This window comes from Tyto alba, unplaced genomic scaffold, assembly GCF_018691265.1.
Source record: "Tyto alba isolate M040663 unplaced genomic scaffold, T.alba_DEE_v4.0 Super-Scaffold_44, whole genome shotgun sequence".
Taxonomy (NCBI): Eukaryota; Metazoa; Chordata; class Aves; order Strigiformes; family Tytonidae; genus Tyto; species Tyto alba.
Window position 1 is genome coordinate 9361743 of NW_024881320.1, and position 18203 is coordinate 9379945.

General features: G+C 36.9%; 1 protein-coding gene across 11 annotated transcripts in view; it reads left to right on the top strand.

The window, feature by feature from the left end:
• The window catches only part of ARVCF (ARVCF delta catenin family member), a 292172-nt gene that overhangs the window by 109876 nt on the left and 164093 nt on the right, over positions 1-18203 (top strand). For 8 of the 11 annotated variants that reach the window (XR_006166734.1, XM_042805460.1, XM_042805468.1 and 5 more), the window contains 2 exons: positions 6363-6464; positions 11029-11273. The exons of 1 other annotated variant lie outside the window; for it this stretch is intronic. Coding sequence is in view for 8 of the 10 variants with exons in the window: in XM_042805460.1 (XP_042661394.1) it covers positions 11058-11273 (216 nt within the window). In the remaining 2 variants the exon portion in view is untranslated. Of the gene's footprint in view, positions 1-6362; positions 6465-11028; positions 11274-14728; positions 14816-18203 lie in introns of those variants that run through there. 2 more of the 11 variants (XM_042805461.1, XM_033008229.2) reach the window with 2 other exon arrangements.

Below are 18203 nucleotides of genomic sequence, written 5' to 3' on the forward strand. Positions count from 1 at the left end.
CTGCCCGCAAACAGGCAGCAACATTCTGGAGCAGGATCGTTTTGCACTATGTAACCAAGAGTGTTCTGTTGAGGTGTTACGTGCCAAAATCCATCACACAGAACGATGACTCTTTCTGAGACTGTCATTAAAATGTATTTGGTTTTCCTGCCTTTATATGTTTATGCATGAATTGGATGATTATTCAAGACATCAGATGAGATAAATACTTTTATTTTGATCAGATATTATTTATTAGTTCTCAAATGCATGTTTGCCTTGTAACACTAAAAAGCTGTGGTGTTAATCAGCACAAACTTGGATTGCATCCTAAACTTAGAAGGGTAAAATGAACTTGGATTGCATCTTAAATTTACAGATGCTGAAACAGTGAAGGGTCTATCACTGCCATCTTTGAATCTGCACATACAATTGCAGAAAGCAGATGTATAGTTTTGATCTAACAGAGTAGGTTTACTTAGTGCCCCAGGCTTACAAATTTAGCTTGGTGAAAAAAATACTTAATTTAGAATGAGACAGATGTTACTGGAGAGAATTAGAGCTCGTGGGCCTCATTCTGTTTCTTTCCTCTTTTTTGTACTGCTTTAATCTCCTCTTCATTGATACTATTCCTGGTTTAAAGCAATGTAAGGTCGAAATCTCATTGTTTTTAATGAGGTTGAAATATGGGAGAGTAATGCAGTAGGATTGGTTGGTAAGCAGCTAATAAAATTCATTTGATTTAGTAGCTTCAAAAATTAAACATGAATATTGACATTTTTTCTTTCCTGTTTATACTAATGTTTTTAGTTCCCTGGTGGAACAACAGAGCAGCCACAAAACCCACTAGATATGACTGTGAGAGTTAAACAAGACACATGTTTAGAAAAACAGGAGAGGGTTTTCTGATTTGTTTTTTCATCTGAAAGCAGTAGGAAAACCACAGGGAAGATACTTGCTCTGAACACTTCAGAACTGGGATTTTCTTATTTTTTTTTTTCCCCTAGCAATGCCAGTTTCTTTGTTGACATAAAATGCTGTGGGAGATATTAAGTATTTGATTCAAATGGGTTAAAAGATCTATTTCATTTTGATGCATTTATCTGCATTAATCTTAAAAGTAGTAATTGGAAATGCTGTCATAAACCCTGAGATTGGAGCCCTAGAATTAAAAAACATTCGTTATTACCCAAGAATGTAGCTATGCAGTTTTATTAGCCTTTCTTCTACTGTAATCTACGGATCTCATTTAGCTGCATGCAGCCCTTTTCTTCTGAAACATAAAAGGAAGGAAATCTCTCAATAGCCTGAAATCAAATTATCTTTCTCTGTTAATCTACATGTAAAACACCCAAGCCCACTTTTTTAAAGGAAAATAGTTTTACTGATAAGCAAAGCTAGACTGTGTGCTTTGCATACAAGAATTAAGTGGATTTTTTTTTTTTTTTTGTCTGCAGAGTACTATTTATAGCATCAATTAACTCCTCATGGTTGAGATAAGTCATTTGACACATCTGTTGCTGAGATTAAACACTGACTGTGCTCTGGGGTCACAGCTGTTTTTTTTTTCCTTTCCTCTCAAACTATGTAGTGAAATGATGATTTTCTAACTAATGGCAGTTAGTTTAAATACACTGTCTACTGACACCACTATTACACATTTGGAATATATGAAGCAGGCTGTTGGTCTACCTAGCTGCATAGCTGACCTGATCTTTGTTGCCTGCCATTTTGTTATTTATCTGTTGGAAGATAGCACAATAGTATCTTTTATGAAAGAATTATTATGGCCATCTTGCAGGATTTTCCAGCCTTACTGTAATATCTCAGTTATTCCATTTTTGCCAATGAAAAACTGGTCTGACTATGGAAATTGCTGCCTACCCACTGACTCTCTTGTTCCTGTGTTTTGTGAAATGGAGATTTAATGCTTGTAATTATATGGCTGTTCTCAGCTGTAGTTCCCCACATACAGACAGTTTCAGGCTGTATTCCTGTCAGTAGCTTTTCTCTTAAAATGGAAGCCCTTTTACCAAAACTCAAATTATCTAGAAGACAAGAAAAATTAGGAGACTTGTATATTATTTAGAGAAGTCTTTTAAGTATTCCGTGGAAGTAATTGCATAAAGTTATAAGTTTTTTCATGTGATTGGCTTATTTGTGGCTAAATTGGATTGTATACTAATGAAGCCAAGCTTTAAAATACTAGGGAAAGAACTAGGAGTGAAGTTATGAACTATGCTGGTTTTGATCTTTACCTTTTTATCTTTCTCTCTCAAATAGCCCTGTTCTAAGAATAGACGTATTGATTTTTAGTGGCTCTGCTTCCAAGGTGGCCTCTACAGTAAGGAAGTATTTCTGTTGAAAATGGGATCAGACCCAGTCCATCCATACTATCCTATGCAGGCAATAATGCCTTGATAGTTAATTTAATGCCTGATACTGTCTAGCAGTCACATAAGCAGCTTGAGGCTTTTTTTCCTAGCTGCTTGGAAGACAGTATTCTAGTGAAATAGTTATAGTGGAATTTTCTACTCAATAAAAGTTGGCACAGATTGTCCATTTCGGCTCACAGTGGAAGCACAGAAGCTAAAGCCTGTATTGATGTCAGTGAGAATCAGATCGGGGTCAGAGGAAGTGGTGGAGCTTGGTACACATACCTTCTGCTAAAAGCAACTAGGAGAATACTTGGAAACTGAATATATATGAATCAGAGAGGGACCACAAAGTGCAATCCATTTTTAAGTAGAACTCCTTAATGATTTCAGTGGGGGAGACCTTTGAAAAATCAATGACATGCAGCAGTTTTAGGATGCAATGACATGTGTTCTACGGTGTTAGTGATCAGCCTATCAACTAATCAAGCTGGTAGCACTCATGTTTGGGAAGTTCCAAGGCAGAGGAAATGGTGTCAGAGGTTTGAGAAGCAGCAGATTTACTATTCATATTCCAAAAGAGATAGCAAAGTATGATCTTGTTCATTCTAGCTTTAACTTCCAAGTTGTATTTTATTTCTACATGAAAACAAAACAGATAAAGGAAAATATAAAAGTTTCTGGGGATATGTAAACATAGGCCTGTTCATTATAATGTACAGTATTAAGCAAGTAGAATTGCTGAAATCATATTCTGATTTTTTACACAAGATTTGTGCACATCATTCATATGGTTACTTCAGACTTGGCTTCTTATATGGGGAAGGGAGGGGATGTGCTGGCTTCCAAATGCTACCCAACTAAAGTAGATAAATAGAAATTAAATTCTGCAAAACAATGATTCTCTTCTGTAGGGAATGAAATATTAATGATGTTGATATTTTAATGGTCGTGGCTGAGTTGACAGAATTAACACTTACTGTGATAGAACAATAGCAAGGGATTCTAACTGTCACATTTGAATTCATCAGACACATACTAAAGTCAGAATTCAAACATCTTTATGTACTTTTGATATTTACAAGATTTAAAAAAAAAATATTCTGCCTAGACATTAATTTGAAAATGTATGGGGAGTGTTTGCTTATACAGAGAATTTACAGTGCACAGTGTGAATTTATAGACTATCACATACCCCATTAAACCTTAGTGTGGACACTTAGTAGGTGTGAGGTAACATGATGCCACTTTGCTGTGCTGTTTTATGCTTAATTAACGGAAACACTGATCTTTGCAGGAAGTGTGGCGTAACGAATTCTCTGTGATGGAAGACCAGCTTGCTCAATGTAGACAAGTTCTTAGGTCCTAGAGAGCAAGAGCTGTGCTTCAGAAAGGTGCTGTTAAGCTGTTCTGGTCTATAAATAATAAATTCCAAGGAGAAATGGAAATTTTTTACATTGGGTAAAAGTAATCATAGGCTAAAACATTTACTTTAAAAATTTCCCTTGTAAAAGTATTTAAATTTGAAGTTTAATGCATTACTGAATTATTTATGCTATTATATGTAGGCAGTTGTTAGAAAGGTGTTCTTTATTGCTCTAATTTATTTTCCTTTCCATTTGGGAGTACAGTATAGCAATTGAAATGTATCTTATTAGGGAAATACAGCTATGGTATAATTAAAGCTATGTAGGCACACTGTATCACCAAGCCCTGAAAACACTGTATGAAATTTTGGAAGGAAAACCTGAAAAATTCCTAGTAGCAAACTGTTGAAGTGAGGAATGGTTACTGAAGGGACGCTATAAAAAGATGACTAGTATCATTTAAAGACATACCGGTTAATCCACGAGAGAGATTGTGTTAGATACAAGAAAATTCTGTATTCTTTTTTTGCTGAGAACTGTGCCTTTTGTAAGTTAGTATAATATGATTTCAGTGGTTTTAATTAAGAGGTTAATTAAAATATTAATTATCAATTAACTAGGAACCATCAATGTAAGATTGGAGATGCTATGGTGCTACATACCAGAGCCAGTTCTGTAGTGAGTGAAGTGTTGGAACTGTATTGTGCTTACAAAGATGTATGTGTGTTTGAATTCTTTTGTTGGTGTTGCCAAACCCAGACCATAGTATGATAGTCTGCAAATTTATTTGCAGAATTTATTTATTTGTATGAAATGATTCCTCCTGGATGACTGGATGAAATTTCCTACTGATGTAAAGCCTTAAATATTAGACATTGACATTTTTTCTGTGGCAATAGGACTGGTGGGCTGCAGTGTTCATTGCTATGTCCTTAAGATCCAAAGTTCTTTCTGAAGGAGTTTTCCTGTTAGCATTTCCTCTGCCCTTGTTCCTTCCCTAGTTTAAGCCTTGTTTCACAGACTGCTTCTGTCCAAAGGAACAAAAAACCCCTGACCAGCTTTTTTTTTTTTGTTTCTTTTGACACCAACACAGTATGTCTGTCTGTGCCTATGAGAGAACTATATTGAAATAGCTTTCTTTGTGAATTCCTCATTGCTATTCATTGGTGGAGTTTGTCACGTAAGGGTCAAATTAGAACTCAGTCAACCAGAGCAGCGAGAGGGGCCAGGCTCAAGATAGATTTCACCATAAGGTCTGAGAAGCAGTTTATTTGGAATTTGTTACGTGTAAAATATATATATATATATAAATATATATGTAAAATGTACTTTTATCTATATAATATATAAATAATAAATATATATCTATATATAATATAATTTTTATATTGTATATAAATATATATAATGTATTTTATATATATATATATGTATTTTATTTTCCAAAGTGTTGCTCTTTAGTCTGTAGAAACTGAATTATGCTTAATTTATTTCCTGTAGTCATTTACTTGAGAATTAGTCTTTCTATCACTCTGCCTCCTGACTTTCATCTTTGGGCGTATCTTTGCATGGTTTTGTTATATCTACTAAGTTTTGAACATGAAATTTACTTCTGTTACTTTAAGAAAAACAGGTTTTCTGGCGTGATGGTTTTATGCCCTTTGAGATTGGATCCATGCAAAGAAAGGATTGTATTTCTGGTAATTTGGCTGAAACACAAGAAATTGTGTTTATGCTGGCTTCAGGAAGGCAGACAGTACCTGGTCAAGCATAAAATCTGTTGGGGCAAAACTGCTCTTCAAAAATGTTCTAAAACATTTGAACCAGCCAAGTGAGTTTGTACTGGCTCTGCATTTCATGCCCTGTGGTTGCAGCATTTTTGATGTGGTAGTGGCTTAAAACTGAATATACTGCTTCACAGAACCATGCCTTTGCAAAATGGATTCTGTTCTGTACGTTCTCCAGCAAAAACAGGTACAAAATTTGCAGTCACTGACCCAGAGAAATTTTGGTGCTAAATGTTTTAAGACAAAACAGATCAGAGGTTTACAGAGCTACACAGTCAACCTAATATCCCAAAACCTACTTTCGCTTGGGTTTCATATAGGATTAGATTACAGACAGGTAGAACAAACAAAGTGGCTGTAAACTATTGTGCAGTGTGCATCTATTAGAAATTAATGTACCCTCACTAACAGGTGTTTATGGAATGATCTTGAGGCATTTAGGGGCTCGTACAGCAGACATGGGGCCTAAAGTTGCATGCCTAAATAATTCTAATTTCTGAGAGCATCATGTTAGGTTTCTGTGTTTTAAAACATTGGACTACAATATCTGGTTTTGTAACATTCAAAATGCTCATTCCAGTCCCTGATTTAGGACATTACCAGTAAGTCTCAGAGGAACATACAAGAATTGATCACTGATAACAAATCAGATTAACTAGTTGGTTGGTTTTTTTCTTAGTATTATCAGGACTGGCTTCTCTGAATATTGGGGTTTTTTCCTCCAAGTTACGAGGAAAACAGTATAATAAATAATTTATACAACATATTGAGGAGAACAAGGGAGATGACTGTGTACAGAAGAAGCTGTAATACCTTATTAACTAACTCTGTTTTCTCTTTCCTCTCTCTTGCAGCTGGTTCTGCTTGAGGCTGCTCTCCTGCTTACTCTGTACTTCTCTAGGCTTAGTGGGTGATGTCAGAGCAGCTCTAACACTCAGAGCCCAGTAAGCCCCTAGGTGTGTATCGCTTGCTTTTCTCTGCATGCTTTCAGATACTGCATGGGGGATAACAGTCATTTTATGCTACTCATCTCTTGTGGCACTTCAGGGTGAAAATATAATTAGCATGCATTACGCTTCAGTTATGTAGATTATTTAAGCCCCATTTTTGCTTTTATTCTAATAGTTTTCTTCCTTGTAGAAGCACATAGCTACTGTTTCCATGCATGCTCACAGGCCTCCATGTTTGCTCCTACAGCTGCTGATTTGCTGTATGTACAAGCTTCTTGTTGCTCATCATTGTACAAGCTTCTTGTTGCTCATCATTGTACCAGCTCTTGTCAATAGGACCTAGCAGACTTGAATTGGACTGGGAGAGAGCAATAGTGGGACAGCTATGCTCAGTATTCAGGCTATTGGACCGGAGAAATCTCCTATGTGCCCCAAGAGCCTCTTCCCCTCCCACTGAGAGAAGCCTCTGCAATGCTCTGTAGCTGACTGGTGGACAGTGCTCTCCTCAAACACAGCTCACTCAATACCTGATGGCCTTAGGCAGGCAGAATACTTTGAAAAGTGCAAGGGATTTGAGGTTCTCCATGACTGTTAGGATTTAGGTGCCCAAATCTCACAGAACTAGACCCCTCTTATCTCAGGGGCTCTTTAAAATCTTTTGATGGTCAGCTACATCCTATATTAGCAAAATTGTTGTGCGGAGCTAACGCACTTTTTTTGCTGAGTACAGAGTAACCCTAGGTGTGTCGATGTTTCTAAGAGCCTTCAAACCTGTGCAGGAGCTGGGGTAGTGCATAGTAGTGCATAGGATGCCCTTTTCAGCTCTTTGCACAGAGGTGATTTTCATCCCTGTTGAGCACTTAAGCTGTATTGACTTATAGGAGGCCTTTTGATGCATTAGTTCTTCATATGAACAGTCAAAAAACCCCAGATCCTTTTACTTTGCTCTAACTCTAATGCAACACTAAAATATTTAGAGTCACGTAGGCAGGAGAGATTTGCTGCTGTCAGCGTAGCCTTTGACACTCTAGGCAAGTATTTGCTGTGTTTAGAAGTGCAGCCTAAGGAATAATCTTTACCTGGCTGCTATAGGTCTAATATTTTCATTTATTTATACCCTTTTTAGTGCAGTTTAATTTATTTACAAATGGTAGGAAATTGCAAGTGGCAGCCTGAGTAACTAACTCATGAGTCAGTACTTTTATTTTTCTCCTCTAGTCTAGACTGCTGATAATGTAAATTGTTGAAACCCTGGGTAAATAATTGTGAGTGCAATCAACAGCAAGCAAGTATTTATCTGCTAATAAAACATTTGAAATGCAGAAGTCTGTCTTTGTCCAACAGTTCTTAAAAGGCAGTTATCGGTCCTACTGCTGTTTCTGCATAGCAATTAGGATTTTTATGGTCACTAATTGTACATCTGAAAATTTATACAGTTTATTTTCTGCCTGTGTTTTTCTTTGCACAGAGAAAAGAAGCACAATATTTATGGTTGTAAGGAGGTTAACATTATATTTTCTGCATGGAGATCTCTGTAGCTCTCTAGAGATTTGTACCATTTATAGAACCCAAATTTTCTAGGTTCTTTCATGTGTGGCATCAAGGGCTTATAGCTCATTAAGGATTTTCTGAATGAGATCTTTGTCACATTCTCAGAATGTGACTTGAAAGTTATATACCAGCTCAGTCATCAACTGTGACTTTTATTATTAAAGCTGTTACTGCTTCAGAATCTGTATTAGAGGAGGTGCTTCTTGATTTTTTTCATGCACTACTGGTAATGCTTTTCCTTAGAACAGAAACTTCCATTATCTATTTTAAAGGGAACCTGGTTTTTTAAATTTAGTTACTGTAGTTTACATCTTGTCATCTTCTTCCTACATCCCAATTTGATTCAGTTTTGGAAATTAGTCCATAAAAGTATCCACCCTCTTGGGCCCCCAGAAGACAACAATTAAGTCGTATTGTTGTTGTATGTGAGAAAGAGGTGGTCTAGCTGCAGAGAGTGAATTGCCTGAAAGATGGGCCCCTGCGGGGAGTCACTGGGGCAACTTGAGTTCCTGCTCTGCAGCACCTCGAAGAGCCTGTCTCCATGCTTTAATCCCTGGCCCAATTAGACCCTTTTTTTTTTCTTGGGCTTGAAGCATGCCCTCATCTGAGGTGCATTTAGATCTGTGTGTCAGGCTGTTCCTCTCCTGTAGCATAAGGGCAATGGTAATTAGTAACCAGATAGCTGTCTTTAAGAATATATAGTCAGAAATGCCCCCCACCCCAACCCCCATATAATTTTTTCCCAAAATAGGACTACTGCCTGGGTCTGTGAAGTCCCACTTCTTTCACACTCCCTTTAAGGCGTCTGTGAGCATGTCTGCACTACTGGGAGGAAAGACAACAAACAGAGCTGTCTCCATCTGTGCAAAGCAGGGAAGCACAAAAGCAGAAACATGCAATTTGGCTGCACATGAGCCAGCTTAGGTCCAGAAAATCTGGCTGTGTTTATGTGTAGCTGTGCCAGGACTAAATCATGCTGAGATGTAGCAGGTGAGTCACACAGTCCTGTCCTGTGTTATACAGACTTCCCATGAGTCACACTATTCTTTTAGATGGTTATGATTCTCCTTTGCAGAAACCAATGTATTCTCTGAAGGTTTTACAGGCTTTCAATAATCTAGCAAAACAAGGTTTGGAGTGGAAGGTCTCTGAAGTTCACAGCTTGGTCACTATTTGACTAGTTTGTGACATCTGGAAAACCCTTCAGTGGTTTTTGGTTTTCTTTCAGAATCTCAATTGAAGATAAATCAATGCATAAATGAGAAAAATCACTTCTGCTTACTGGTCTGAAAACATGAAAGCCTCAAATCATGGTTATATGTAAACATGAGACTAATACATAGCAATCCTCACACTGTTTCCAATGTGAGATCATATCACCCTGATTCCTTTCAACAATCACTCCCCTAGGAGTTAACAATGAACCACAGAGCTACTGTCAGGTTATTTCCCATGAAATCAAGGTGTATGTCATTGGATTTGGGTCTGTTACTTCTGCCCCATGTGTCTTTTGGGCCCACTGGATGATTTCAAGCACATATGACAAAAGAAGGGCGACTTTGGGCCTACTTATGAGTTTCTAACAAACTGCATGAAAACATGCAGCTTAATATCTACCTTCTTTTAGGAACACAACCGTATATGACCATGTTATCATTAGCTAGCTAAGAATCAGCACAGGAGAGAGACTTGATAAATGTAACAGTCATGAAAAACACATCAGTTGAGTGTGGATCATCGAAAGGCACTGAATAATGAAATGCAAAACTTCAGGAAACCAGGGTTTGATAGTACCAGTGTCTTGGAAATCCTTTCTGATAGATGAAATCTCTGGCAGCAGGAAGAATCACTCCTGATTTTCATATCAAGGGACAATTTCTAGGGACTTAACTCTCAGTGAAGAATATGAACTGTTCTTGAATTACAGGAGCTGAAGAAAATTCTGCCTCTGTGCTCATGCTCATCACAGGTGCTCCAAGTAGTTTAGTAGTACACAGTAGTAAACTAGTTACTTGTTTAGCTTTAGCAAAAGGGTTCTGTTGAAGCCACCATTTAAGCTGATTTTATACTCTTATGAAAACATTTTAAATTATGTTCACATTATAGATATGTGAAATCAGTGGGGAATTTTGTTTTATGCACCATACAGATGGAGATGAGGCTTTAAATGGAGTATTTCATTACCCTGCTAGAGAAGACATAAGGCAGAAGATACATCCCATCTCGCTGGTTTCTGAGTTCTTCTTTTTCCTGCATTGAGAGACAAGCAGTCCTGTGTGTTTTCATGGAAAATGTTTGATTTTGGCTTTTTCATTTGCATTATTAGCAAACAGCTGCATGAAGGACTGTTTCATTGGCTACCATGCTGAAATCATCAAGCACATCTCAACTGCAATTGCACTCTCTGCATTTAAAAATATTTTCCATATGACAGTATACTCTTACCATTTGAAAATGAAAACTATTTTCAGCTACTGTCTGCTAAATTTGGGGGTGGGGTGGGTTTCCATTCACTTGGAAAAAATGGACACAACTGGTTTTGTGTACCATGAACTTTCTGTCTTTAAAAAAGTTAAACTTCTCACTTATGCTGTTAAAGACAAAAAATCCAGGTGCCTATAGTGAGAAAGACTGTGTTCCTCATTCCTTCCAAAGCTGTATCTTTTTTTATATATTTAAGTACATTATTATTTGTACAGTGAAATTAGCTTTGCAAGAGGAATGAAAACCCTTGTCAGAGCAATTTTAGCAAGAAGATCAAAGGAATTAAATATAAATTCTCTCCAAGGTGAGCATGTGGGTTTTTTCTTTTTTGAACAGGGAAGCCATGGAATAATTATTTTTAATTTAAAATCTAATCAGTTAATGGAAAGGAAGTCTTTTCAAAGAGCACTGCAGTTTGCTTCTTAGAGTGAACAGTATTTTAGTAGGGTGACTAACAATGTGCGTTTTTATTTTTAACCTCTGACCTATGCCCTCCCCACCCCTTTACCTGACCCTTTCCATTTGCCCTGGTCAGTTAACAGGCAGGAGCATTTGAAAACAATCATGGATGACTATGATATCAGGTCTGCTGCCAGCATTTTAGCATCTGTTAAAGAGCAAGAAGCTCGTTTCGAGCGGCTTACCCGTGCACTTGAGGAAGAGCGGCGCAATGTCTCCTTGCAACTTGAGCGTGCCAATCAGCCAGCAGACCGAATGAGCATTTGCAACATTGGCAATGGTCAGCCACTGGCAACCGCCTGGCAGCAGCTTGTACTGCAGGTAACAGCCTGCTCATTTTACCTGTTGCTAGAGTTCACTTCTACCAGAATTTCCCATTCCAGAAAGTCAGGTGCATCTTGTTTGTCATCAGCATTTCATTCTGTAGCTTGTCTTCTGATACCCTGGAGTTTGTATGCTTCGATTGATTGGTAGCTCAGACTTCAGAGCCTTGGCTTAGAAGTTGCTCTTACTTCCTCTTAGCTCATGGGATACTTTTAAAAATGTCTGCATCTTTGAGTATTAAACCCTGAAGAGAGTTCTTCACACGCTCCTCTAAATCTATGCACTTGCTGTAAGTATGGTGATGTGCTGGTGATTGAAAAAGAAGGCTGAATCATGATCTCCATAGCAAACAAAATTTCCATTAGAAATAGTTGGACTTTGAATAGAGGGAACAGCATGAAAAGCAGGGATTTCCCTCCTGCAAAGTCTTATTGTTCGTGTAGGGAGGACTTCATAATTTGTTTCTCATGTTTATTGAATTGATAGACTTTATTTTAATGATGCAAACTGGCTTTGTGGTAGCCTTAGATTTCCAAATACTGTTTTGCTCAATATGTGTTCTTTGACTGTTTAAATGTGCAATGATAAACTACTTACATCTCTAAATTACTTAAATTTGCAAATCACCCTGACATGCAAGGTAAGTCATGCAGAAGCAATAGCACCATTTGTGAAGGTCTGTTTCCTGAGAAAACATTGTTCAATTGATAGAGAGACTCCAGGCTATGGGGATTCTAAAAGTTGTTTCCCAATTATACCAGACTGTTTTACAATTATACTTGCACTGAGCTGTATTCAGGCAGACTTTACATTATATCATGTTAGCATAGTTTTTCTATTAACAGCTTTTCTGCCATGTTTCTGTACGTGTAGGTGCTTGAATATGGGACTTCATGTGAAAGGAGCAGCCTGCACTGGTTAGGCTGGAAGTCTGACAGTAGCTGGTACGAGCTGTAGGTTGTTATTCTCTGATTTGCAGCTGGGCTGGGGAGAGGGGAGATGTGCTTACATGTGTTTTTATAGAAAAAGGACAAGTTCACCTTCACTTTTTCTGAACGACTCTGTGCAAAGTGCCTGATTAATAGCTCCAGAATGAAATTCCTTATCCACAAAAGTGATGAAGCATGAGTTTTCTGCAGTGTTATACCTTAAGGTCTAACCACTTCCAAGAAAACTTAAGAGTATGTTACTGGGGCCTACATGACTCTTCTGGAGATAGAGCCCCTGTAAGTGACTCGACTGAATCTGTGTACACTCAGCTCATTGCCACTGGGTGAGGGGAGCTTTAGGTCATAAAGTGTTGAGGTTTTCAGAGTAGCTTGTATATGAAATAAAATAGTTGAATTGCTAAATATGCAGAGTTAAGAATTAATGTAAGGTTATTTGTGCAAATTTTCATTAAATGTACTGAGAGCCAAATTCCCTCCTGACTTACTAGAATTAATTAAATAGTGTTTAAATGGAGGATGAAAGCTGTACATTCAGTGTTACACAGAATATATAATGATTTAATCTTTACTATTATATATTGCACTTTATCGTTAAGAGTACACAAAGCAAGAGGCACTCTATACTCAAAAGCAAGAGGCACTCTATACTCGGCTGTCAGTAAGAATTGCTCATGCACTATAGTGAAATGCAACTATCTCTGAAGCTGTATTTCAGTGAGGACTGACTGATTTCTGCTTATCGCCCTGTTCAGCCTTTTGTTGTAAGTCATACTGCAGAATAACTCAAGTAGGAGCTTTTCCATTTGGAAGTTGCATAGGTGATTATATGTAATGTAGTTATTCTAAGTAGAATTTGGGTAAAAAATGAGGGTTAAATGAGAATGCCAAATAATCTTTAATGATCTCCACAACCAGGCATCACTTTTCTATGTTGTTTGATCGTCAAAGTGGAATCTGTCAAAGGGATTTGTTAGGGACGTGTGTATAGTCAGGGTTTTGTTAACAGAATCTCTCTTAGTACTTTTTTGTAATATACGCTCCCAAACTTGTTCCCTTCTTAGGAAAGGAAATTAAGAATTTTTTTATTTTACTTTATAAAAGGAAAAATAATATATTGGCAATGTGCCAGAAGTGTAACAGTTTTCTGAAGTCCTCAAAAGACAAAATCAAGGTCTTATGCAAATATTGATTCTAATTAATTAATTCTAGATGGTTTTGCTGGCCACTTTATTTTTTTTTTAATACCAACTTTAAAATCATTTCACAACAGCAGCTCCTTGTCCTAGGCATCCCATTTCACCACTTCCTTGACATCACTTCCTAGTGAGTTCTGCCTGTTTGCTCTGCATTTAGAATACTTGAATGGAACTTGTGAAATGTTGTGCACTTGTTGGCATTTTCTGGGAGTGTATATGGCATTGTGTCTTTTGGCCCCTGACAAGAAATATTAGATCTACAAATGAAGTCAGGGATGTGCTGTAATTGCCAAAAAAACATGTGCATAGACTTCTTAATGTAAAATGAAGAACGTGTGGATTTTTTTTCTAAAAAGCATCTTAAAGTTGTTTTTAATGGGGGAAGTTGATTACTTGGTCGAGCCGAACAAATTATTAATGGTTTGCTTAGATATTAATTAAAAATAGCTGAGATTATACTTCAATGGAAATTATTCCCAGAGGGAGGGTTTCTGGGAGATACTGTCCTCACAATAAGAGGTCCCAAATGTTGCTGAAATGTCTCCCATTAATATTAGTGAGAGTCTTTTATTGAGGTAATGGCCAAAGCAGCTTTCATAGCCCACTGTAGGAGGCGGTGCCTGACAAACCTTCAGGTGTGCAGAGGTTTTGTACCCAGCTCTCCTTCCTGCAAGAGGCAATAATCAGCGACTGCCACACGGGCAGCTAGCTTTAGCAAGCATAGTTTCTGGTGAACAGGGACAAAAGTGCTGTTTGTGGTTAATGCTGTTGAACGAGTGAGTAAATGTTACTTCTGCGCTATGTAGCTTCCCCAGTCTTAAAGGCTGACTTCAGCTAGAGTCTGTTGCTGAGTCTACAGCTGGTGACATGAATAAGGGTGTTTAAACTCTGTAACTTTTGGAAGATGTGCAACGTTATACAGGCATTACTGCGAATTTTGAAGTGATCAAATAAAGTGCTCTTCCAGACTAAAAACTCTCTGGACAAAAGATCATTAGTTACTCAATGAAAACCTTTGCATTACTCTGAAAAATTTAATGTTTAATTAAATTTTAATCATAGAGTTTTATCTGGCTAATAAAAATCTCCTAGAAATCCTTCCAGTTTTTAAGGATGTTTTTGACCCTATTCCCCACTCTGGCTTTGAGTGGTGGGAGCCACATGGCTGGCCATTGCTATTTGTTTCTGAAAGTGAAAATTTGGTTGTACTAACAAGAACAGAGCTGTCTGATAATGTGTATTTGTGTTTGCTTCTTTATTTTTTGCAGTAAAGAATGTAAAAAAAATATTTTTTTGGTTGTTACAGTATCCTAAGCTTTGAGAGTCTTGGCAGTCTTTGCCTTTTCATCAGTTTACCAACGCAGACATAGTCCAATAAGCTTCTAAGTCACTGGTGAGTAGCACCTATCATGTGGCTTCTACATCTTAAAGTATCTGGTTGATAATGTTTTTTACAAGCCTGATAAATGTTAATACTCTCCATGTGTGAGGTATTTAGTTTAATCTACCTGCTTCTATTTCACTTCTTTCAAATCAGCCTTCTGCTGCTCTTCACAGTGGGAACTACAGTTAGACAGGGAGAAAATCTGAAAGTGCATCTGTAGGGTATATACTATAATGGGTTGAATGCACAAAGCTGCAATATATCACTGGATAGCTAACCATTCAGAGTATAACTTTTTAATAATAAAGAATATTTTTTTTCCTTTATTAAAACATCAGACATGTGAAACATATTAAACAGAAGGGTATATCCCGAGTTGGTTTAAATTGGCATGGCTCCATGGGTTTCAGAGAAGCTCTGTCAAGTCTGATCAGCTGGGGAGCTGAACAACAGTGTTTGCATTCAAGGATTGTTTCCCCATTGGTACACATTGACGATATCCATTCCTGTTAATGTTTCATAAACAAAATAAAGTACTGCATTCAATAAACATCTTTTGCTAGCGAATAACACTGTAACAGTACTTTGACTTCCATGATTTTGTCATGACCTATAGGGATTTGAGAGGGGTTCCCATTATAAAAAAGGTAGATATTATGCCCATTCTTCCAGGTAGGAAAGCTGTAGGAGTTGCCAAATCTTACATGGTATAAATAACAGAAACCAGCCCCTTGCATGCTGGTGCAGTTTTACTTATCAGATTAACTCTTATGCCTGTAAGAAGTAACATAAATTGATCTGAGAAGTCTTTGCATTGACAAAATCATCCAATAATTAAAAATATATTTCATTTGACTGCTATTTCCATTCTTTTTGGTTCCCTGTGGTGGGTTTGACAGAGTGTTTTTATGTTTGGTTTTTTAGATATATCATGTGCTACATTTGGCTAAGGAGGTGCTGGCATAGATGAAACCCAAAATGGAGATTTTGTGTGTACATATATCTTCGTATAATATAGATATTCCCATGTGCTTTTTACAAAGCCTGTTATTAAAAAAGCCCGTTGTCATAAATTTACTGGTGTTTTTTTTCTTAGAATTATACTTTTGTTTAAAACCTAGTGGTATTAAATTGGTAGTTTTGATGCAAGTTTTATAGAATTCTGCTGTACTTCTTACACATCAAACCGTAGCTCTCATAAGAAGGAAGCTCCGTTAAAGTCCTGATGCCACAGAATTGGTAAAGTCTGCCAAGGAGTAAATAGCGACTGAACAACAGCTAGAGGGTTTGTGGTATGCTTTCTAGAGGTTTGTCACTCAACAACATATGTCAAGAGACCTATGTGACTAGTTTAAGTGACTAGTTTCTTCGTCTAAGGGGAGTGATAAAATAGCTTATTTTGTTTTCCGAAGCAAAATACAAGTTTTGGATCCTGTTTTGACTTTAAACTTCAATTGGGCGAGCTTCACTGACAAATTTTTGACTCAGCATTAGGCTAGCAGCTTCAAATGTGTCAGTCTGTTACGCTTTTTCACACCATGTAAGAATCAGGCTTGCTGAGCCTTCTCCATGGTGAAGTGTACAAGTGTGTGGTATGGGCTGGAATTTCTAATAATCAAACCAAACTGAATCAGCGTGATGTGATACCAAAGAGTACAGCTTAGTATCTTATGTTTATGTAGCTGTTTCACCTAGTAATACAGATTATTATGCAAGCTACTCACTTGCCACTTGTAAAGCCAGCCATGCTCGTGACTGTGCAATTGCAGTAGTTAACATGGCATGAATATGGTGTTGGAGGCAGACCTGAGCTTGTTTGTACCTTTTGTAATACTGTGCACAATAATTTGATCCCTTAGATGTGACTGAGACAGACTTCTCTGAAATAGGGTTTGTGATTATGACATTTATAAAGGCTTATTACTAATTCACTGAATCCTGCTCTACAGTCATTTTGTACTAGCTTAACTATTTCACAACAGATTTCGATTTTTTTTTTCTCTGTTGTTCTTTAAACTGAAAGAATATAATTATTATGATGCCAGGTATAGTAAGTTACACTGTTACAAATATATCTTGTCAAAATCATATTAATGGATTGTTCCCCTTTATATGGAGCCATCCTGAATGCGGTAGAGTTAGAGCAATGCAAAAGCTGTTGCTACTGAACTAAAGAAATACACACAATAATAAATGGTTTAAATACAAATCAGGAAAAACCAACTTAGATTATTTAGGTGGTGAGGTTTTTGAGTCAGGTTTTTTTTTTATTGTTACTGTGATTATTAATTTGTTAAGAGGTATGGTAATAAACACAGGCTCAAAATTCTCTAACATGTTTAATTAGCATCCTACCTCTATAACTAGTAAGAGCTTTTTTCATCTGTTTCTCCAGGTCTGATATATTTTTAACCTTGTTTTTCCATAAATTGATATATAGTTTTGGTACAAACATTCCCTAACTTTCTGTTTAACCAAGATATTAACAAAACAGAGTTGAAAGTAAGGCAGAGAAGTAAGTGGCAATGAAGAAACTTAAAAGAAATCACCTGCTGGTTGTTGGGTTTTTTCTGCTAAGACCCTCACCAAAAAAGACCTACAAACTCCCTCCCAAAAAATAATACCCCAAAAGGCCATCCTGAAATGTCAGTAATCAACCAAGTTAATAAAATACATTTTTTTCTTCACTGTGCAAATATGATTATAGCTGTTCATGGAAAATCAGTTTACAGAAAAAAGCTACAGAATATTTTCATAGTTATAATTTGGATCATTTATATTTCAACTGCTGTTCCAGAGAAGTAACACCTGTTTAAAGACTAACAAACACATTTTCTTTTTTTTGTTGTTTTTTTAATTTTTTTAGGCAGGTATTTTGTAGCCATGATTAAGCACTAGTATTCTTCAGTCTTTATGTTAATCTGAGGTACCTGTGATTTCTGCCAAAAATTACATTTTGTGAATTGAGGGTTAGTTTCAAGCAAAAGGTGAACTCTAAAGCACACCAGCACACATGGCAAGAATTTCAAAAAATACAAGATTAGCTCAAATTGCTTTTCTAGAAAATACCATCAAGTTAACCTTTCTGAGTTACAGTTTGGGCAACAATAACTCTTCTGTCTGTATTTCATTACTTTTATTTAAGATTTTCTGCTCCACACTGACATAGTGCAGACCATTATAATACAGAGACTGTTTCCAGTGCTCTGATAGTAAGAGTGTGGGTTCATTAATATTGAATATATGTTTGAACATATGCAGAGAAGAAGCAAAAATGAGCTACACTGAGTCATTGACTTACCTTTTTTTCTCCATCTCATACAGAATATAGTTCCATCTTTGCCTGCAAAGTTTTATGTAATTAGTTCTAGTCTGTAGTGCCTCTTGGCTTCTTTTG